Source organism: Rutilus rutilus, assembly GCF_951802725.1.
Source record: "Rutilus rutilus genome assembly, chromosome: 25".
NCBI classification, from domain to species: domain Eukaryota; kingdom Metazoa; phylum Chordata; class Actinopteri; order Cypriniformes; family Leuciscidae; genus Rutilus; species Rutilus rutilus.
This window is the reverse complement of record NC_140229.1, coordinates 26,755,452-26,778,281: the sequence shown is the minus strand read 5'-3', so window position 1 is coordinate 26,778,281 and position 22,830 is coordinate 26,755,452. Positions and strand designations below refer to the sequence as shown.

At 41.0% G+C, this 22,830-nt stretch overlaps 1 protein-coding gene across 1 annotated transcript in view; it reads left to right on the top strand.

The window, feature by feature from the left end:
- chd1 (chromodomain helicase DNA binding protein 1) overlaps positions 1–22,656 on the top strand; it is a 28,030-nt gene extending 5,374 nt beyond the window's left edge. Inside the window, exons 7-37 of the mRNA XM_084401466.1 lie at positions 1,041–1,306; positions 2,123–2,348; positions 2,433–2,533; positions 3,983–4,161; positions 4,251–4,375; positions 4,475–4,691; positions 4,779–4,868; positions 5,382–5,572; positions 5,797–5,985; positions 6,183–6,345; positions 6,915–7,067; positions 7,169–7,240; positions 7,548–7,697; positions 8,307–8,455; positions 9,424–9,520; positions 10,085–10,180; positions 10,272–10,448; positions 10,672–10,832; positions 11,170–11,211; positions 11,283–11,416; positions 11,659–11,797; positions 13,655–13,805; positions 13,920–14,042; positions 14,528–14,671; positions 16,291–16,575; positions 17,045–17,170; positions 17,310–17,488; positions 18,179–18,278; positions 18,405–18,456; positions 20,017–20,260; positions 21,195–22,656. Coding sequence (XP_084257592.1) covers positions 1,041–1,306; positions 2,123–2,348; positions 2,433–2,533; positions 3,983–4,161; positions 4,251–4,375; positions 4,475–4,691; positions 4,779–4,868; positions 5,382–5,572; positions 5,797–5,985; positions 6,183–6,345; positions 6,915–7,067; positions 7,169–7,240; positions 7,548–7,697; positions 8,307–8,455; positions 9,424–9,520; positions 10,085–10,180; positions 10,272–10,448; positions 10,672–10,832; positions 11,170–11,211; positions 11,283–11,416; positions 11,659–11,797; positions 13,655–13,805; positions 13,920–14,042; positions 14,528–14,671; positions 16,291–16,575; positions 17,045–17,170; positions 17,310–17,488; positions 18,179–18,278; positions 18,405–18,456; positions 20,017–20,260; positions 21,195–21,489 — 4,816 coding nt within the window. The 3' untranslated portion in view covers positions 21,490–22,656. The remainder of the gene's footprint in view (positions 1–1,040; positions 1,307–2,122; positions 2,349–2,432; positions 2,534–3,982; positions 4,162–4,250; positions 4,376–4,474; positions 4,692–4,778; positions 4,869–5,381; positions 5,573–5,796; positions 5,986–6,182; positions 6,346–6,914; positions 7,068–7,168; positions 7,241–7,547; positions 7,698–8,306; positions 8,456–9,423; positions 9,521–10,084; positions 10,181–10,271; positions 10,449–10,671; positions 10,833–11,169; positions 11,212–11,282; positions 11,417–11,658; positions 11,798–13,654; positions 13,806–13,919; positions 14,043–14,527; positions 14,672–16,290; positions 16,576–17,044; positions 17,171–17,309; positions 17,489–18,178; positions 18,279–18,404; positions 18,457–20,016; positions 20,261–21,194) is intronic.
- Positions 22,657–22,830: the final 174 nt, after the last annotated feature.

Below are 22,830 nucleotides of genomic sequence, written 5' to 3'. Positions count from 1 at the left end.
TTTCAGTTTATGCTGTTTTCTGTGGATGCGTGAGCAGAACTTCAACATTTGTTGTGCGCCTGCCATCCAATAATCATTAAGCTTTGTTATTTTCATATGAAACTGTCTCAACTTTCAAATTCTGTTGCCGATGTACGGTAATACAATATTACAAATAATGAACATGCACAGTATTGTTATCGGGGGCACTTAAAAAAAAAAGGAGAGAAATTTGAAATGAGAAATTCCTTTTAGCGCAACACTAAAATTCATTAACTCTTATATTAATAAAATTATACAAAAAAACAGGTGCATTCTGAATTTTTGGTTTCGGCCGGGCCCAGAAGTTATTTTGGTCCAGCACTAATTTTATCTGATGTGTTTTTTTTAGAAGTCATCCACTGTTTGGTGTCAAAATGGACCCTTTCTGTTAATGTGCTGATTTTCACAGCATTTGTCACAGCCTCATTTGGACACTGCACCATGTATAATAAGATTCATAATTCCAGTTACTACCTGCTGAATTTTGATTGGAGAAATATAGGGTTCTCTCTTTCTCCAGAGAACATGGGTGTCACATTTCATTGAATGACTGTTATAGTTTTAGAGTCATAATGGCTTTGTTTTATTCATTGGAAAATTTCTGGTCATGTTTCAAAGGCATAAGCCAATAAAAAATTTGTGCGAGGCCCATGAGTAATTTATTTGAACACCAACCGAACTCACTTTAATTTAGTGTCTTTAGGCATATTGAGGGTGCTATTTGAAAGATATGGGCAAATATATTTTTATGAGGGTTCACTTCAAAATTTCTTTAAATAATTATAGGCCAAATTGACTTTTGTTGATGTAAGAGGGCACTATAACAATAAAAACAAAGGTTGCCATCAAAATACATGTATCCAAAACTTCCACGGGATCCATGTTTCCAACCTTCGTTGTTTTGATCATGTTCTTTTCACATATGCTTGGATCGTAGTCATTGGTGCTGATGGCTATTTTGTTTAATTCTCTTTTAAGCAAACACTCCTTAACTGAACAGATCTCTGTTCATCTCTCAGGGCCACTGCCAGGAATGGGAGAAATAACAAAGCTCCGAAGAAGAAGCCCTCGCGCTCCTCCTCAGATGAAGACGACGATTATAAGAAAGCCCTAGCGGGGCCTCGGCGGCAGGCCACGGTCAACGTGAGCTACAAAGAAGACGAGGAACTGAAGACTGATTCCGATGACCTGGTGGAGGTGTGTGGAGAGGACGTCCCGCCCCCAGAGGAGGACGAGTTTGAGACACTGGAGAGAGTCATGGAAATTAGGATAGGTCGGAAAGGAGGTGAGAACAATGGTGCTGAAAGTTGAAATGCTGTACTTGGGCTGTGCGATATAGCTAAAAAAATTATCACGATATAATATTTCATACAGTAACAAACAACAAATTAGATTAGTTTTAGCAGTCAAAAACCAAAATAAAATGTAAACAAAAATATATTCTTTGTCTCATATTAAGATAAAGTGAGTTAAAGTAAGTGTTAAAGAAACCCTTGAACTTAAATAAAATGTTATCTAATGTTGCTGATCTGTGGACTTCATTCAGGCACAATATTTCTTCTACGTCAGCGCTCTTTGATCCGTTAATAACGGAGAAATTTGAATGCTTCTCACTAGATCTCGCAGCAATGTTATTACTTCAGTGGCGAGCTCAAATGCTTTTTACTGGATCTCTTAGTGCTGAACTTTTTTGATCCACTTCAATTGTTGACTACTGTATATCTAGTCAGTTACAGAAGCATATTTGTCTGAAATAAATCAGTATTTTCAGCTTCAGAATCATGAATATTGTTATTCTGGTGTCTCTATTGTCCTGTGCTTTGGGTTTCAGCATCAAGTCCAAGCCTATTCATTTACACACTCAATGTAACACCAAATTTAGCATTTTAATCAACAGTAAAAAAAATGTATTAACCTTTTGTCACGTCTTGGAGTATCGCAATAATATCGTATCGTGAGTTCAGTATCGTGATCGAATCGTGACATGAGGGCATCGTTACACCCCTAACGACAACACAATCAGCTCGGGAGGAAAGTTTAGAAGGACCTTTTTGTAGTGACACCAATTCTTTTGTTAAAATGTTGTCTTGTTCCTTAACAGCAACGGGGGCCGTAACCACAGTGTATGCCGTAGAGGCAGATGGTGACCCCAACGCCAACTTCGACCCCAACAGACAGCCAGGAGAGGTGCAATACTTGATGAAATGGAAGAACTGGTCCCACATTCACAACACCTGGGAGACGGAGGAGACGCTCAAACAACAGAACGTCAAGGGCATGAAGAAACTGGACAACTTCAAGAAAAAAGAGCAGGAGAAGAAGAAATGGTACGAATGCTTACAGAAACCTCTTTTCCTGTAGGTAACGTGGCTTTAGATGTTCATTCTGTTCTCTTGCACTGCCGTCCACAGGCTCAAAGCGGCCTCGCCTGAAGATGTGGAGTACTTAAACTGCCAGCAGGAACTCATGGACGACTTGCATTCCCAGTATCAAATCGTGGAAAGAATCATTGGTAAGAGGATGCTGTCCCCATTTTCATTGTTTTGATTGGTTGTTTTGACTCAAGAGCCAAGTCGCCTTTTATTTATACAGCGCTTTTTACAATACAGTGATTACAGGAAAATAATGCAAAAAAGTTTGTCTCTAGAAGAAAATGGTGTCATAGTCCAGCTTAAGTAAGTTCAGTGTATAACCAAATATATATATATATTTATTAGCACCACTCTGGAGAAAATAGTGAAGTCATCATCCAGCTCAGTTCAGTTCTCATATAATGGTGTCAATGCAGGCAGATCAATAATATTGTTGAATATTAAGTGTCCCCAACTAAGCAAGCCAAAGGCGACAGTGGCAGGAACTAGGCCTGTCGCGATAGTCGATAAGTCAATTAATCGCACGATAAAAAAAAATGAGCTCGATAATTTTTCCGGCCGCGATAATTCCATTTGCATGCTTGTTCCACTCTCGGTTCTTTAGCGTATAGGAGGAGTGAACTCTCTTGTCAGTTGCATGGTCTTTGTGTGGGGAGGCGGCGCGCAGCGCTTGTCAGTCACATGGTCTTTGTGTGGGAAAGCGCCGGCGGGACTGTTTGCGGCGACTGCCAGGCCCAGGAGAGAGAGAAGACGCTAGTTGTGAGTTGCGACAGCGAGCCCGATCACATGAAAATGCGTATCTATACCACGAATGTTATTTCTCGTGCCATTTATACGCCAAAAATAGTTTTTGCGTGCATATGATACGCTCTTTATGGCGTGTAATACGCACGCACTCCTCACCCCTAATCCTAACCAAGTATTTTCAGTGCGTAGCATATACACGCAATAAAGTGCGTCTCCGTCTTCCCGACAGTACACAATCACTTGACAAAGTAACAGGAGGACAAAGTAACAGGAGTAACAGTGCAAAATTGTGCGATATGGCTTGTTGAGGCTTTTTTTTTTTTTTTTTTTTTTTTACAAAGGTCCTAACTGTCAGTTTTGCCTGTTATGGAATGTATCACTATTTATGCCTAATGTCTAAAGCCTAATGTTTAATATTTTTTGAAGTGCAATTTTGTTTACATCCATTTTATTTATTAACAGACATTTATTTTGTTAACAGACACTTATTTTGTTAACAGACACTAAGAGTCCATTGCTTTTATTGTTTTTGGTTGTTTTGGTCATTTTTTTTGGATATTTAAAATGTTTTCCGTTTTCAGTGTTTAATATTCTTTAGAAATAAAAGTTTATAGATCGTTGAAAAGGTGTACCTGCATTATTATGTCATTATAATTATATTAAATGAAAATGGTCTCAGAACGACAATATTATCGTTTATCGCGATAATTTCTTGGACAATTTATCGTCCAGCAAAATTTGTTATCGTGACAGGCCTAGCAGGAACCAAAACTCCGTCAGGTGACAGAATGGAGAAAAGATACGAGTGTTTAGTTACTTTCATTGTTGCTTGAATCTTGCAGGACATTCGAATCAAAAGTCTGCCGCAGGTTTTCCCGATTACCTCTGTAAATGGCAGGGGCTGCCGTACTCGGAGTGCAGTTGGGAAGACGGTGCTCTTATTTCTAGAAAGTTTCAAAAGTGCATCGATGACTACATGAGCCGAAACCAGAGCAAAACCATCCCCTTCAGAGACTGCAAGGTAACCGCAGTCAACACCGTGAACGCTCATCTGAGAAAGTCAATGAAACCAGGAGCTCTCCAACCAGTTGCCTGTTTGGTTTCTTTCAGGTTTTAAAACAGAGACCGCGGTTCGTGCCCATGAAGAAGCAGCCTCCCTACATCGGTGGAGAGGGCCTAGAGCTGCGGGACTATCAGCTGGACAGTCTGAACTGGATGGCCCATTCTTGGTGCAAGTATGCTAGTTTTGTTCATTCCTAGTAGACATAGCCCCAGTTTCAATGAGTCGTGATTGCATGAGTTTCTTCATCACTTCCACTCTTCTGCTTTCCCAGAGGAAACAGTTGTATCCTGGCAGATGAGATGGGTCTGGGAAAAACCATCCAGACCATCAGCTTCCTCAATTACATGTTCAACGATCACCAGCTTTACGGGCCCTTTCTTCTGGTGGTTCCTCTGTCGACCCTCACGTCCTGGCAGAGGGAGATCCAGCTCTGGGCTCCTCAGATGAATGTTGTGGTGTACCTGGGAGACATCAACAGCAGAACCATGGTATAAAAGTCAGATGAGTCAGATCCTAGATTTCTTGCACACAAGAAGTGTAACTCAAAGCTGAAGATTTCTCTGTGTGTTGTTTAGATCCGGACACATGAATGGATGCATCCGCAGACCAAGCGACTGAAGTTAAACATTCTGCTTACTACATATGAAATTCTGCTGAAGGATAAGGTACAGCTCGAGTCAAGACTAATTTACACTTTCACAATTAAATATATATTTTGCATAAGCTTTTAGACTAGTCTAAAACTAAGAAACTCTCAGAAAACATTGTGTATGTGCAATTCATTCGAAATACCCGATCTGTTGTTTCAATAGTCACGTGATCCGGTACTAAATGATGCTGAGAAAATAGGTCTTATATTTGTGACGTTCTTGTAAAACAAAATATAGGAATATTTATTGAAAACGGTTGAACAAGTGTGTAATACAGTACTTTTACTGTTCTCAATAAAATAAAACCCATTTCATTACATTTATGCTTTGCCTGAAATTTAAAGGCTTTATTTTTTTCCCCAAGATATTAACCGATATGTTAAACGTTCACACAGAGATACTGTGCTAGGAAGGTTGCCAGTAAATATAGATACCCAGTCCTATTCTTTAATGCATATGACATTTGTTACTTGTGTAAATGAAAAGTATTGTGAAAACCAGCGTGCTCATTTTTATTTTCTTTTGCAGTCATTTTTAGGAAATGTCAACTGGGCGTTCATTGGTGTCGACGAGGCCCATCGGCTGAAGAACGATGACTCTCTCCTCTACAAGACTATGATGGAGTTCAAGTCCAACCACAGGCTCCTGATCACTGGCACACCCCTCCAGAACTCACTCAAAGAGCTCTGGTCTCTGCTACACTTTATTATGCCTGACAAGTAGGTGTGCTCTTGTTCTATCAGTCTCCTGTTTTTGTTCAGTTCAGTGTGGCTTCACTGGAGCAGTGTTACTGTATGCAGCTGAGCTTTCATGTGGTATTTTTGGCGGCTCTTGTAACTCTTTGTGGTTTATTCTTAAAGGCTGATACCTTCGAGAGACGAGCTGACCACATTTTTGTATTGGTTTAGTCAGATGTCACTGATATAAGCTTGTATGTTGGTAGATTTCACTCGTGGGAGATGTTTGAAGAGGAGCATGGGAAGGGCAGAGACTCGGGCTATACCAGCCTTCACAAAGAGCTGGAGCCTTTCTTGCTGCGCAGAGTGAAGAAAGATGTGGAGAAATCTTTGCCTGCCAAGGTGGAGCAGATCCTCAGGGTAGAGATGAGCGCCGTTCAGAAACAATACTACAAGTAAGAGAACCAGTGCACTGATGCACAAACACGAGCTTTTAAAAGATGGCATGGAATCAAATTGGGACCTTATTTTACTGTGAACAACGTTGTATGTCATTCTATATATTATATACTCTTTCACCCTTTGCTATAGATTTATCACTTATACCCAAATATCCAAGAGATAAAATTGTTTAATCGATTAAATTGTTTAGGTGGATATTGACGAGGAACTATAAAGCCCTGAGTAAAGGAACTAAAGGAAGCACGTCAGGCTTCCTCAACGTCATGATGGAGCTGAAGAAATGCTGTAACCACTGCTACCTCATTAAACCCCCTGACGAGACTGAGTTCTACAACAGACAAGAAGGCCTGCAGGTGAGTTTCATCTTACAGAGGGGAAGCACTCATGCATTAGTTGGACGTCCACGGTTATAAAAATGTTTACTTACAAAAACTTTAACAAGTTTAGTTACTTAGAAAAGCCCCAAAGTGACATTTGCAGAGAAAAATAATTCGTTTGTGCTGAAACCAGAATGAGTATGCTGATGTCTGAATGCTGTGTGTGTTTCCTGTACACGTAAACTTGCTTTGTGTGTTTGAAAATAGAGGTGTGGCAAATCAAGATTTTTGATCATGGATGATTAAAATGGCTCCACGATCTGCTTTTAACAAAGATCAAATATTGAAAAAGATCTTCATCTTTGCCCACCCCTACTTGGGCCTAAATGGTCTGTCACTGTCACTTTTTTTCCTCTTTATTTTGTTTAAAAATAGGGACGTTAGTTTGTCTGTACTGCTCAGTCACTTGCAAAATAGTGATTAGTCATTATATCATATCTTTGCCATATCGCCCCACCCCTATTGAAAGAATGCCGCAACAGGGAAGTGGTTCCTCTCTTCAGCAGTGACGTCACACAGACTGAACTGATATATATTTTCTGCAGCACCTTATTCGCAGCAGTGGGAAGCTGATTCTTCTGGATAAACTGCTGGTTCGGCTGAAGGAACGAGGGCACCGTGTGCTCATCTTCTCCCAGATGGTTCGGATGCTGGACATCCTAGCGGAGTACCTGAAGTACCGGCAGTTCTTATTCCAGGTGATGGCACGGCTCACTCTCACTCACTCACTGCAGGTCATCTGGATGTAACCGCAGTGTTTGTGGCTCGGTGTGATTTATGAAGGCGTTTGTGTTTGCAGCGACTGGACGGTTCTATAAAGGGTGAGATGAGGAAGCAGGCGTTGGATCACTTTAATGCGGAGGGCTCTGAGGTATGTGTGAAATCACTGGTTATTGACGGTGTAAATATTTGTACTGGCATTGATTTACTTAAATGCATTATGATTGCGATGTGTCGTGAAGTCACAAAAATTGGGTCATGATTTGATTTCATCCAATTCTGGAACAATTATTATAATATATTAGGCATTACACTCAAAGTCTGTCATAGACTGAGTCTTCATAATTAATTTTTTAGTTCTATAAAAAATGTGTAGTTTTAAAAGTTGATCATGAATTTATATGATGTCTGTATGCCTGTACATGTCTTTGCATGACCTCGTCTCTATGACTTTACAGGATTTCTGCTTCTTGTTGTCGACGCGAGCGGGAGGTCTGGGCATTAATCTGGCCTCTGCGGATACGGTGGTCATTTTTGACTCCGACTGGAACCCCCAGAATGACCTGCAGGCCCAGGCCAGAGCACACAGGATTGGGCAGAAAAGACAGGTCAACATTTCCTCCACACATTACATTACATGCTGTACATCAGTTATGTAGCGTATGCTGGTTTTTATTGTATTTATATTGATTAGGGCAGCAAAAAGAGCTTAAAATCGAAGGGGATGTTCAACAGGCTATGATGTAACCGTTGTAGCTATGCAGAGTTTACAGCTTATGTCTGAAAATAGTAAAATTCTGTGGTAAAATATTTAAACTTCACTTGCTGCTGGTTGTCAAATTGCAGTTTAAAGGGCAATATATGGTAATTTTGTCAATTGCAGAGGCCTAATAGTGATAAAGTTTCAGTGGAATTAGGATTTTTGTGTGTATTAGCACTGATTAGTCTATACTAGTGAACATGCACAGTATTATCACAGTAAATAATTCTAGATACCTTGTTACGAATTTACTTTATGTATGCTACTGAAAACAAAATGTGTAAAAATCATTGTTATATGATAAAAGTAATATCAGTGCCATGATATTACCGTTATAAATCCTTAAGCAATTATTGTGAAATAAAAAATTTGGTACAATCACATGCCTAGTATAGGTTTATTCTTTATGACTTGGTCTAGTCCATTTCTGCAATGTCTTCTATTAAATCTCTTCCAGGTGAATATATACCGTCTGGTGACGAAGGGCTCAGTTGAGGAGGAGATTATCGAGAGAGCCAAGAAGAAAATGGTGTTGGACCACCTGGTGATTCAGAGGATGGACACCACGGGGAAGACGGTCCTCCATACGGGTGCTGCTCCTTCCAGGTACTGCTACTAATATATAACTTGACTAAATTGCTCTTGCCATTAAACTGTCTTGTGCTTGTTGGTCATTCACTTGTCAGGGCACTGTCGTTTTTACCTATTACTTCCTAACCGTGTTAAATGTGTCATCTTTCATGTCAAGTTCTTACATTTTATTAATGAATTCCATTGGAATAATAAGATACTATAGGGCTGCTATCAATCAAAGGAAGTTAGTATCAACAAAATCCATCTTTTCACTGCAGAGGAAACACAGAAGCTGAAGTGGCATTTAGATGCGCTTACACAGACCGTTTAATGAAGCTCAGAGGAAGCATGAATGCATTTACACTGCAAAATTACAACTGCACAAATAATGTTATGAGATTAGTCTTTTAAATCATTTTTTGGAAATGTTGGAAAAATAAGAAACTGAACTGCCAGTAGGTGGTGGCATCTTAATGAGAGATTCAGAGTCATTCATGCAACCGGTTTCATTCAAACGGCTGATTGATTGAAGAATTGAGCGAGTGACTGGCTGCGTCTGAAATCACACACTTCCCTACTATATTGTAGGTGAAAAACAGTGTGTGACAAGAAGTATGTCTGAATTCACAGTACTCATGAAAGAGTAGGAGAAAGTAACCGGATGACCTTGTACTTCCGGCGAGATTCCGATTCTGCATATGATGGACACTTTACTATCCCATGAGGCCACGGGAGAGGATTTGTGAATGACATTGAAGTGACACAACTGATGCTGTTAGGGCACATAATAATGACAACATGGTGAATTTAGTACATCCATATTATATGCTATTTTCTTTTTTTTCTTTTTTTTTTAGCAGAAGAGACTCTAAGAACATTAAAAAAATCGTACCTATCCCAAACTTTTGAACGGGGGTGTTTATTCTTAGTGGAAATTCTGGTGTGTGTGTGTATAATGTATAGATTAATGGCATTATTATTATTGTCTGATTCCTCTGCAGTTCCACTCCATTCAACAAGGAGGAGCTGTCAGCCATCCTGAAGTTTGGTGCGGAAGAGCTTTTCAAAGAGCAGGAAGGAGAGGAGCAGGAGCCTCAGGTCTGTAGCGCAGAGATGCCCTTCAGCATGTGCACTAGGGAATCATGGGAGAAAAATATTTATTGTGATGTTTTTAAACCGCAGAAAGCGGCTGTGTGAGACTCGTGTGAGCGGTTAAATGCATGTGCATCTCTATTTTATGATGTGAAATTAATCTAAACACAGGCAGTTATGTCTTAAGGGATTAAAGAGACCAGATGTGTGCATTTGTGTGAATGCAGCCTATTAGATCTCCCGCTGTCAGTGATGATCAAACCGCTGAGGAGAAACATCACTGCTCTTGACTGGAAAACATTCAGATACTTAAAGCGCTTTTAGCAACTGAAAGCACTCTTTGTTCATCTTTATAACTTTCTATTTGCTTGTATGTTTTGAAGTTCTCTTTAGTTATTTGACAATTTAAAAAACTGCACAAATAAATTTCACATTTAAATTCTGTAAATTAATTATAAAGATCCAGAATTGTTTTGTAATGGGATCGTGAGGTGCCTGAAGATTCCCAACCCTAGCATGAACGTGGGCTTCTGTGCAGAAGCTGATGCTTTATGTGGTTTGATCCCGTAGGAGATGGACATCGATGAAATCCTGAAGAGAGCAGAGACCCGAGAGAACGATCCTGGACCCTCGACTGTCGGAGAAGAGCTCCTCTCACAATTCAAGGTGTGCGATTTATTCATTCTTCAGCTCGTGTGCTGAACTTCTCAGTCACACCATTGACACGCTATTAAACACGGCTGGCTCCATCTCGCAGGTGGCAAATTTCTCCATGATGGAGGAGGAGGAGATCGACATGGACACGGAGAGGAATGTTAAGAACTGGGATGACATTATCCCAGAGGAGCAGCGGAGGAGACTTGAGGAAGAGGAGAGACAAAAAGAGCTCGCAGAGATCTATTTACTGCCCCGCATGAGGAAATGTGCTAAACAGGTTAGCCAAGCCAACTCGGTTTAACGCTGGCAGAACACAAACGTCTGTGTGTTTGATGGCTTTAGGAGATTAAATGCTTGGGTTACATCATGAGTTGTATACATAAAATGAGCAGTGTTGATGAAGGAAAGTAAGAAAAGAAAGAAAAATGACATATCTAGCAACATACGCCTGCAGTTCTTCGTACTTTCTCTTCATGTACTTGTTTGTTGTGCAATGACAGGCCAACTTTAATGGAAACGAGGGCAGACGCAGCCGGAACAGACGATACTCTGGTTCAGACAGCGACTCGGTCTCCGACAGAAAGAGGCCCAAGAAACGAGGAAGACCTCGAACTATTCCAAGAGAGAACATTAAAGGTTTCACTGATGCTGAGATACGCAGGTAAAGCCGCTGATGCTCCGTTTATCAAATTCAGCACTGGGGTCGGCGGTATAAGCAGTTTGATATTGTGCTAATGATAGTGTATATTACAATATTGAGAATTCTTTGAAATCAGTGAAAAAAAGGTTTTTGTATTAAATGATCTTGTGGAAATGCGTATTTTTGGATAATCCAGTGAGCATTTGCTGTAAAGTTTAATTGTTTTTCTTCACAAAGAAAATTACGATCAAGCTGAAAATGATAGTTATAATTTAACTCCTGAAATTCAAGCATATTAAATTATAATTTAGTTTGAAATTACTTAATTTTATGTGACTATTTTTTGTTTCCTACACAGATTTATCAAAAGTTACAAAAAATTTGGTGGGCCTTTAGAAAGGTAAGTACTTTCCCCCCCCCCATCTCTTCACATGTTAGCGGTTGGGCCTCTCTCATTGATGTGTATCACAGGCTGGACGCTATCGCTCGTGATGCGGAGTTGGTGGATAAATCTGAGAATGATCTGCGGCGGCTGGCAGAGACCGTACACAACGGCTGTATGAGAACGCTACGGGAGAACCCCTGTGGACCTGAACGAACCTCAGGCAAGAGCATCAGATAACCACCTTCACTGATCACTGTCTGTGTAAACCATGAAATTCTGCCATTTCAGTCAATCCAAAAAACCCTGCTGTCATAATGTGAGAAATTCATGCCTCTGGGTTCTTTGTCACCTTTTTCACACCTGATGAGTTTGCATTTGGGAGAGTTAGTTAACATTTGGGATGTTGTAAAAGAGTAAGACGGTAGTCAATAAATCTGCCCCATATGTGCTGGTTCATATCAGGAGGCAGGCGAGGGAAGGTGAAGGGACCCACCTTCAGGATCTCAGGGGTTCAAGTCAATGCTAAGCTGGTGATCTCTCATGAGGAGGAGCTGGCACCATTACACAAGGCCATTCCTTCTGACCCGGAGGAGAGGAAGAGGTAAGAGCAAAACTGTGTCACAACCAGGCTAGGGTTCATGTTAATGTCATACCATTTTTGAGTCCGCTCGATGAAAAACCCTCAGAAAACCTGCTGATTACCGCAGTTATCATGAAGTGTGGCACTATATTCGTCATGGTTGGCTTGACTAGAGTTCAGCAGCCAGCGCTGTGTTTTGAATATGACACGTCATGAAAGGTGCAGTAAACGATTTCTGGGAACTGTTGATATTTGAAATTGTCTCCCAAACAAACACACCCCTCACTTCATTGCTCCGCCCACAAAATAACAATCACGCTATAGCCCCTTTCACACAGCGCGTTGATCCCGGGAAATTGCCGGGTGCCTTCTGTGTGAACGCAAACACGTCCCGGGATTGATGCCGGGAAGGGGACCTAGTAACATTGCCGGGGTCTGTCCCGGAACGCGCTCTGTGTGAACAAGCCGTAATCAATGCCGTAGTGATGATGCTGAAGCTGAGATCGTTCGCCAGCTAGTGAAACTACGTCATGCGCTAGTTTATGATCGAATCAGAAAAAAAGTGTACAAGCGAGAGAGAGGAATCACAGCTCGTAAGCAAACTTAAGACGCTGATAGACATTAGGCTACGTGTCACATCGATGTCATGTGTCTTTACGGGATGTGTGTGAACGCATGCACAGATTCCGGAAAATCACTGGCAGTGTGAATGAACCAAAATCAAATGATCCCAGGACAAATCCCGGGACACATTATCCATGTATTTTCCGGAATCTCTGTGTGAAAATGGCTTATGCAACACAGACAACGACTAACAGCTGGTGTATCAGGAAGCTCACACCAGTATGGCTGAACCAGCTGTGAAATGGCACAAAAATAACACAATAGCCGCATTTCCACCGCAGGAACTTTCTCCAGGAACTAGGGACTTTGGGGTGGTGCTCTTGTGTGTTTCCACCGCTGGAACCAGGGTCTAAATGAAGCTCCGGATAAATATTTCCCCCTCAGAAAGTCCCAGGAACTTTCAGGGGTGGGACTTGGGCGCTGAACATGCTGATTGGTTGAGTTCACGCAGCATTTTGATTTGTTGACTCCATGCAGCATTTTATTTTAACCACTATTTTTTAAAGTCTGTTGCGGTGCGTGCAGTAAGAGTTGTTTGTTCGAATCAACAGTGGAGTTTAAAAAATACGACAGATGGACCGACGACGAGGTTCAGGCTTTATTAAGCTTAAATTCAGAGGATGAGACCCAGCGGGAGCTGTAAAGTAGCGGGCAGTCCTACGTCACCAGACTATTTGCCTAATCTTCACGGTACAATTAGACCACGGTGGAAATGCAGACAACAGCAGGTCTGGGGGAAAAAAAAGTTCCTGGGACAAATTGTTCAACGTGGCTAATGTTACTCGTGTATATGGCAGAAACAAAGCAATCTCCGCATCCGTGTTCAGGCCCTCCCGCTTTCTGTCTCTCCAGCACTGGAAAGATTTCCGAAATGAACACAGGTCCTAAAGTTCTTGCCTGATCGTAACCCCTTTTTCCCCCAATTATATTCCTCTGGACTTTTCCTAAGCCATCTCTCCTCCTACAGTCTTTCTACTGTTCACTCTTGCTCTTTCTCTCTCTCCTCCCCATCATGAGTGGACACGCCCCCTACTGCTGATTGGCTAAGAGTGTTTTCTATTCACACAACCAATGTGTTTTTCACCAAATTGTTTTAGGTGTTTTTACATTTTCAACAGCATTTCTCAGAAATCGCTATGTTAGGTTTAAAAGTAGTAGTTTATAAGAGTACTGTTCCTTTGGGTGCTTGCTTTGTGAGGGCAGAAAAAATACTTGTTAGACAATATGCTAATCGTTTTTTTCTAATATATAAAGGTATATAATCCCATGCCACTCAAAGGCAGCTCATTTTGACATTGAGTGGGGTAAAGAGGACGACTCCAGTCTGCTTATCGGGATCTATGAGTACGGATATGGCAGCTGGGAGATGATCAAGATGGACCCAGACCTCAACCTCACACATAAGGTACAGAAACAGTGTTTGACCAACATGCCTTGTTATACTGTTGTGTTCTTGTTGTTGTTTTAGTGATTATGTATGACACATTCAAATGATAACTTCTTACAAAACTTGTTGCAGCTCCTTCCAGATGATCCTGACAAGAAGCCACAGGCCAAACAGCTGCAGACACGAGCTGACTACCTCATCAAATTACTGAGCAAAGACCTCGCCAAGAAGGAAGCACAGAAACAGGCCGGCACTGTGAGTCACGCAGATTTAACACAATCCACACATACTACAAATATCATTCGGTTCACTTGAAGCAGATTGGTATTCTGTAAAGCAACACAAGCTTCAGAGCTCAAAAGCAATTTCTCAGAGTCTGTTCACAATTAACATACATTCAGTTCAGAGTGAAGAAATCCACTGAGTTTGTTCAGTGTAGTCTGTATCCGGTACATTAACTGTGACTTTTTTCACAAGTGAGTGGTACATTTCTTAGGATTTTTTTGTGATCTCACAAGCACAGTTTCAGAATTCTATTCAGAATAGTTGTAACTAACTGTTTATTGCAATTGTTCCCAAACTTTTTGAAACCAATGGCACCCCTTTTAGCTAAAGCATAAGCTTTTCTTGTACAAAAGAAAGTGAAATATGCAGTAACATAGTTGGTGAACAGCTCATACACTCCTTCATTTCCCCTTCGGTGCTTTATTACAGACACTGATGTTGATTCTGCTCTATAGGCAAATTCACGCAAGAGAAAACCACGGGGCAAGAAGAATAAAGCTGTAAAACCGAAGATAGATGATGTGACGAACAGTCTGTCCTCTGTGCCGCCATCGGATAAGAGCTCTGAAGAAGAGGATGAGAAGGAGGAAGAGGAGAAGGTTTGTGTTGAGCTAGTATACCATGTGAGGGTTGATGTTGTTTTGACCTGCTGTGCCATGATGCATGTCTGATAGAACAGGCTGTCATTGTGTATGGGTGCAGAGCACATTATGCAAATCTGTGGTTTTACTATCAACAGTGTGCATCTGTGCGTACAGTCAAACAGCCCATTGAAGACAGCCTGAACTTATATCTCGAATTCACTAGCATCACTAAAGATGGTTATGCTAATAACTGTAAGCTTTCGAGTTTCTACAAACTAGATTTTCTGAAACCTACCATCTCAGACTCATTGCAAACTCTTCTCGACCAGGGGGCCACAAGTGAAGTGGCTTAACTATTTTTATGGGGAACGGCCATGAGTCAGGATTCAAATTCTGGTCACCCGAAGCACAATTGCTCTACATTTCCAAGCGCCAATCCCATGAGGCCATTAACTCCAAACAAGACAAAAGTGTTTAAATAAGCTAAAACGGCTGAAGCTAGCAAGCTATAGCAGCTATTGAGATGCATTTTTGTTTAGGTACCAGGGTTCTGTCTCGGAAAACCTGGACAGATTATGTAATTTTGGGAAAAAGTGAGATTTCTAGACCTGGAAAAGTCATAGACATTAATAAAATCGTAAACTCATGGAAATTTCTATAATAAACATTTTTAATTGTATTTAATTGAGAAATTGAGTTTGTGACTAAATTGTAAAAGCCTTATCCCATAATCACAAACAAGTTGGAAAGTCGTAAATTGAAGAGCATTCAGTTCTTGAATCTTCTGAAACTATAGAATGTCATTATTTTGATTTTAACGTAATATCATTTTTAAAATTACATGTAATTTATTGTAATATATTGACAAAAAATTTGAAAACAAGCAACTTTGTCTTTAACCAATCTGGGGCCTTGGAGTGAAAAATGTTGAACCATTTTCCTAGAGTGTTCGTTGGATCTTCATCAAGCTTGAAATAGATTGTGTCCAAACCATGCTGGCTAAAGGTTACTGAGAACTTTTTGATACTCTCATGTCAAAACTATAACCTTAAAGACATTTAACACCCTTCTGCATACCCTTCTCTCCCATAAAGACGATATCACAAACATAAGTCATTTTCTATGCCCACTGTCTATATCTGTTCTTCATATAAGTGCTGAGAACCCACTTTCACAAGATGCACTGTTGAGAAGGGCAGTGATGCCTTTACGCCGCTATTTTCCCAAGGCTGGATAATCTGCACGGGTGTTATCCAGAAATCTGGCAGGGACTTTTGCTGGATGATGCGCAATCCCACTGTAAGACATTTCACAAAGCTATAGGAACAAAATCAGCCTTTGGCAAAAAGAGGTGGAGACTGGAGACATTATAAATGATGCCCATATCTCTACTCCCTGCTCTCTCTTTCACAGGTTCATCAGTGTGCTGCTTATTCTGAACATTTAACAACAACAATTACTTGGATAATTGAATGTCCCCTGACCTGTGCTGCACAATGACTTTTTCTGTCTCTGAAACAACTGTTCTGATGACATAACCAAGCTTGGAAAAGCATTATTTGCAACAGTATATTCATCACATTCTGGAAGTTAAATGCATTACCAGTACTGATGTGTGTTCTGTCGTCTTACAGGAAACCGCTCCAGTGAAGCCGCCCAACAGAAGAGCACGCGTGTCAGAGCGGGTGGTAAAGGAGGAGGAAGAGGAGGAGGAAGAAGAGGAGGAGGAGGAGGAAGAGTCCGAGGACGAGTTTGAGGATAAAGAGCCAGTTGAGAAGGACGTAACCGAGAAAGTGGTTAAAAAAGAGATTAAGAAGGAGAAGAAAGAGGAGGGCCGTGACAGCAAAGAGCGGGAACCAAAGGAGAAGGAGATAAAGCCTGAGCCTGTGCACAGAGAGGAAGAGACTCCTGCAGAGAAGGTCAACACCTCTTAACGAAGGCCTTATTTGAAAACTTAGCGAGCTGCCTACCTTGAACATTTTTGGAAGTCAAAGGCCCATTCAAAGTCAAGTTATAGCACATTTTTATTTGTTTATTTTGACGGCATGTCCTTTTTATACGCTCTCACTAGTTCAAACGCACGTGGTCTCTTATTAGTTGCTCATCCCAGTGTTATTCTGTGACAGTTCTGGTTTATAATCATGTCTCGACAGGGATATTTATAATCTTTTCATGTCAATTAGTGAGGAGACTTGAGTCTGACCGTTGACAGATTTGACTCCGCTAGTGGTCCTTGAGCAGCCACATGCCTGTGATCTCCAAAAACGCTGTTTTCATGCAGCTCGCTAGGTTTCAAGACGTCCATGTGTCGTTTTTATCTTTGTATCCAACTATAGTATTGGTCCAACATGTGCATGAGTTACTCAGAGCGGTTGACTGTGTTCTCAGGCTGTAGAGGTGAAGGCAGAGGTGCGGGAGAAGAAGGGCGACACCCCCGTGCACACGCCCTCAGGAGGAGATGCCATTCATCTGTCTGAGGAGTCTGAAGAACTGGACCAGAAAACCTTCAGTGTGGTGAGCCATGCATCTGATTTGTTTGGCAAGTCGGTGAAACTCTAGGTTTAGAACAGAAGCTGATGTCCTGTTTTGTGAGTGATTCTGATGTAGATGATTGCACTGTACTGAATCGTGTGTGTGTGTGTGTGTTTGTCAGTGTAAGGAGCGCATGAGGCCCGTGAAGGCAGCACTGAAGCAGCTGGACCGTCCAGAGAAGGGTCTGTCCGAGCGAGAGCAGCTGGAACACACGCGACAATGCCTGATCAAAATCGGAGATCACATCACCGAGTGTCTGAGAGAATACACCAACCCCGAGCAGATCAAGCAGTGGAGGAAGTACGGTCATTTATCATGAGCCTAGTAGAGCTGTGCGATTTAATCGTTAGAAGATGACGAACTCGTTTCAAACAACCACTCCATCTTATTCCTAAATGAGAACGATTCGGCTCTGTTAAACCTTTGACTAGTGCGATTGCGCTGAGCAAGAGAGCAGTTGGTCATGTACAGTATAGGTATGAAACCGCTTCACAAACAGCATCATTATTTCTTAAAAATATTCATATCACAGAAGTACTGGAGGAAAGGTTTATAGTTGAGATATAAACACTGATGTCTACTATAGCGATAAAAATAGAGAATCACCTTTTGAACTTAACTTGGTGCTTCAAATAAATATTGTATTACAGCTTTACACCAGTAGGTGGCGACGAGACTGTTAAAAAATGTATTTGTCATTGAATCATTCAAATCATTTAAGAGATTCATTCAAAAACACTGATTGAATCATTTATTCAAACACTTTGCATAAATAAATAAATAAAATCTTTTAAATAGACTGCAGCAATTAACATTTTTCCAGAACCTCTAGTAAATTACACGTTATTTTGTTTAGTTGTTAATCTATTTTAAACCAAAAAAAAAAATTTGTGATTCTTAATTGATCCAGAATCGTGCAGCTCTAATTCACAGTTTATAAATGAAGATCATTTTGAGTTTATCAATATCTTGATTGTTCCCATATTCCAGAAATCTGTGGATATTTGTTTCGAAGTTCACTGAATTTGATGCCAGGAAACTGCATAAACTGTATAAGCACGCCATTAAGAAAAGACAGGAAAATGCTCAGGTATGAACACAGCACGCTCTTCAAATCTTTCAAAATACACTGTTATGTTTGAATGTTTTTTGCTGAATTAGTGTCATATGCTGTAATGCTTTAATAAATGATGTCATTATGCTTGTTTGATTTCAGGCAGTGGAACAGAACACTAGCACTGTAAATACACAAAGCTTTAAACACGCAGGTATGTCTCCTCTCTGGTGTGTCTATTTACTTGACAATTAATATGGATAGTCTTTTAAAGGGGATGTGTCAGTACTTCAGTTCATCACATTTCTTCTTTTTTTTTTCACAAATATCTTTATTGAATTTTTAAATGTTTTCCAGACATACAAAAGAAAAAAAATATACAAAGAAACATAAAAAGGAAAAAACAAAAGACAAGGCCTCCCCCCCACCCTAGAACCCCATGCTCACTCCATCAGCACAAAGTATAGTTTGCATGTCACATGCTTTTACAAGGCGCAAGAAAGGCAACCACATATCTTTAAAATCCTCAAGTTTTCCTCTCGCAATGTAGGTCAGTTTCTCCAGTGCCAGGTTGCTAGACATTAGTTTAATCCACTGGTTTATCTTTGGTCTTTCTGTGTCCTTCCAGTTCAGAGCGATTACATGTTTAGCCTGCAATAAGCAGAAACTAACAAGCTTCCTCTTTTTTTGTAGTCCCTTTAAAACCATTAGGATAAATGTGCAGTAAGCAGAGTTTACCGTCCATAGGCATGTTACATTCAATCAAACGGGACACAAATATAGTGACCTCCTTCCAAAAAACCTGAAGTTCCGGACACTGCCACATCCAGTGAAGAAGAGTGCCCTTGTCTACACCACATTTTACACAGACATCAGGAATATTACAATTAAAATGAAGTTTTACAGGAGTAATATAGGGTCTAAATAACCATTGGTACTGCAGCTTTCTAAACCTGGTGTTAATAGTTTGCGTCTGTGCCAACAGGCAAGAATGGTTCCACTCATCATCTGAAATTTCTGTTTGTAAATCAGTTTTCCATGCTTTCTTTTGAGGAAAGTAGTAAAATGTTGTACAATTTGGAGAGCAGGCCTCTACTCTGATGATGGTTAACGGCTATGTTCTCTATAGTGGAGAGTGGGGGTTTCACAGTAGACTTTAGTTGGGTAGTGATGAAACTTCTAACCTGTAAGTACTTAGTGTTTTTGGGCAAACCATATTTATTTACCAATTGCTCAAAAGACATCAATACTCCTTCACTATACAGGTCCCCAATTTTATTCAAGCCATTATTCAGCCAAATTCTAAACCCCATGTCTGCTCTTCCTGGTTTAAATCTGTCATTTCCCCAAATTGGCGTCAAACATGAGAGCCTAGATACCTTCGACAAGGCAGAGAGAGATTGGTGCCAGATTGATATTGTGTTTTTGAGAAAAGGGATTTTTCGTGTCTTTTAATAATTGTTTAATTTCGGCTGCATAAAGATAAGATGTCAAAGGTAGCTTCAATGTATTGTTCTCAATGTGTATCCAAGATGGTGTATCAGTGGTAAAAAAAAATAAGTAGCAGCACAAAGTTGAGCTGGCCAATAGTACAACTTGACATTAGGCAATCTAAGCCCCCCTCGGTCATAGGGCAGATATAGAAGGGAGAGCCGCAGCCTGGGGCGATTACTATTCCATATACATTTGGTAAAGGTTTTATTCAAGGAGGAAAAGAAGGATGCTGGGTTCATCACATTTCTGTGAATGCGTGTAACATTGCGTTGTGTTGTAGATGTGGAGCGGATAAAGGAGTCGCAGCAGGACGACAGCAGCAGAGACAGCTACAGCTCTGACAGACATCACTCGTCTCGCTACCATGAGCACAGCAAAGAGCGCCACCCCGCAGACCTGTACCGCAAGAGCTCGGACTCCCGGAAGAGGCCCTACTCCGCCTTCAGCAACGGCAAAGACCACCGCGAGCGCGAGAGGGAGCGAGACCGAGACCAGTACGCCGACAGAGGAGAGCGGCAGGACAGGTCAGGAAACAAGCGCTCTTCTGCGTACTCTTACAGTCATTGCTTTTCCCATTGTGTGGACGGAGGGATTTATAAGAGCCCTGTACGTGACACGCATATCATGGCCACAGCTGAAGATCCCGTGACTTAATCATCTTAGGTACATCTTAAAATGAGCTCAAATTAAAAGGATGGAACTAATTAGATCATTGTGGCCATGATTTGCATAACACACAGTTTCTGCCAGTACTGGCTTCTTTGGGAAGCTGAACAAGATTATCTTTCCCTCACAACCAACAACTCACTGATTGTGTGTTGTAAAGACAAGATGACAGCGCTGCCGACGGCTTCCGTAACCCGAACCAAGCACATTGATGGGCGTAGCTCTTGCTATCGCTCTGGTTGCGCGGCGCTTTATGACGTCATACTCGGGGGGAAAAACTTTCTGAAACTTAAACGAATCCTGAAATTCTGTGCATCTGGCACAGAAATAGTCATACGTTCAACTTGTTTTTTGAAACTTTGTTAAAGAGTTGGATTCTCATGCTGAACATGGGCCGTGTAAATCAGTCAGAATGCATGAGACATCCCCTTTCAAACTATCAAATATTGTAGTTGACACTGAGGAGGCCTTGAGGTGAAACAGCCACTGTTGTAGAAGACGCCTAAACTTGCTGTTTTTTTCATTATCGGCATCAGGCGATTCATTTTATTTTGACAGTGCTTTTACAGATTTATTTTTTCATATTATTCATTTTCAAATTATTTCTAATTTAGTAAATATTTAGTCAAGTAAATATTAATCTTATTTCAGCAATTGTGCATTTTTAATATCTTTAAATTAGTGTGAGAATTTCTGGTTGTTTTGTGGTATCAGTAAAAGGTCTTGGTTGTGTCGTCATCATCATCATCATCATGCTGATATGGTTGTGTGTGTGTGGTTGTGGTTGTGCAGATACTACAGCGACAGCAAGCACCGGAAGCTGGACGAGCACCGCTCCAGCCGAGAGCACCGATCCGAGAGCAACTCCAAGGACCGAACGCACTCCGACCACCGCTTCCACTCTGAGCACCGGCCCGGCTCCGACTACACGCATCACAAATCCTCCCGGGAATACCGCTACCACTCGGACTGGCAGACGGAGCACCGGAGCGGCCCGCGCTCGCCCCGGGACCAGCGCTCGCCCTTCGAGTACTCGTCCGACCACAAGAGCACACCCGAACAGGTCTGGAGCGGCCGCAAGACATAGCGCAGCGTCATCAACACAACGTTCCTGATCAGCCATAGAGACACACACAGACACAGACACACACACACACACACACAGGAAATGCCTTAGGGGACTGTTGGCCGCTGGGACTCTGGGAGTGCCGCCCTTTCCTACTCACCTCGGAGGAAACACAGATTTACACTTATTTTTGTATTTAAGAGTTGGCTGCATTCTTTCGTAGGTGCTGCAGAGTAATTTTTTTTAATTATTATTTTTATAAATTGACTACTTTCCTTTTTGTTTTTGTTTGTTTTTACTTTGAAACAGACGAATCCATGTTTCACTCGCGCGTGCGACACTGGATCCCGACACACACCCGTGAACGCAGCTTATTTAAGAAGTGTTGAGTGAAAGGACTCGTCGGCGTGTCGTCTTTATCAAGGGTTTCTGTTCTGAAGGACTGGGGTTCACCTTCCAAAGTACCTCGTTTACAGTGTTTTGTGACCATTTTGCCAATTTTTATCTGTAATTTTTCTTTCCATCATGCTTGAATTATTTAAATCTGTCTCGGCTGTAAAATAATCTGGACTATTTTTAGTGCGCATCAGATATTGTCACTTTTTCACATTGTACTACTGTAAATTATTGTATAAAGTAAATCAAATGGGCTTTTCTCAGGCTGGTATTTTTTTAACTATTTCCCCATCGACTCAGGCTATTTTCTCTTCTCCTTTGTTTTTAGTTTGAATCATGAAATGGGGTAAATATTCCATGTGTATTCATTCTGTAGGAACGTTTTGTTTGTTGATCTCTTTAGTTTATCTCTATTTGTAAGTGAATTAGCCTCACTTTATAATGGCATCATGTCATAAAATACAAACTGTGTGATTAAAAAAAGGACATGAAAGGGTCGATTATAGCTAGAGGAGGCACTTATGAGCTCTCATTAGAACATTTCCATGATAATCTTTCCTCTTGTTTTCTATAAATGTTGGCAATAATGTACTCTTTTCTATGCAGCCCGAGTGTTTTCTGCTGACTGGCCCGAGTAAGTCAGAATGCTGTTACAGGACATACTGATGTATATAGATCTCCTTCTATATTTCAAATCCAAATTTACACTGAAAATGCATGGATTTTTAAAGTAATTGTTTTATATAATTGTTTATAAAGTCATTAAACTCAAATCACTGTTTTCACCTGTAATCTGGCTTTAATGTAATTTAGTGTGATTTCTAGGAGTTCTCGTTCAGTCGTTTTGGGAAGATACGAGGTTGAATCGTTCTTCAGAAGCGTTTGATGGTGAGGTGGGCTGGGATTGGTCTATGCCAATGAATACAGACTTTTTAAAATGGGTTGGTTTTTGGATAAACTTGTTGG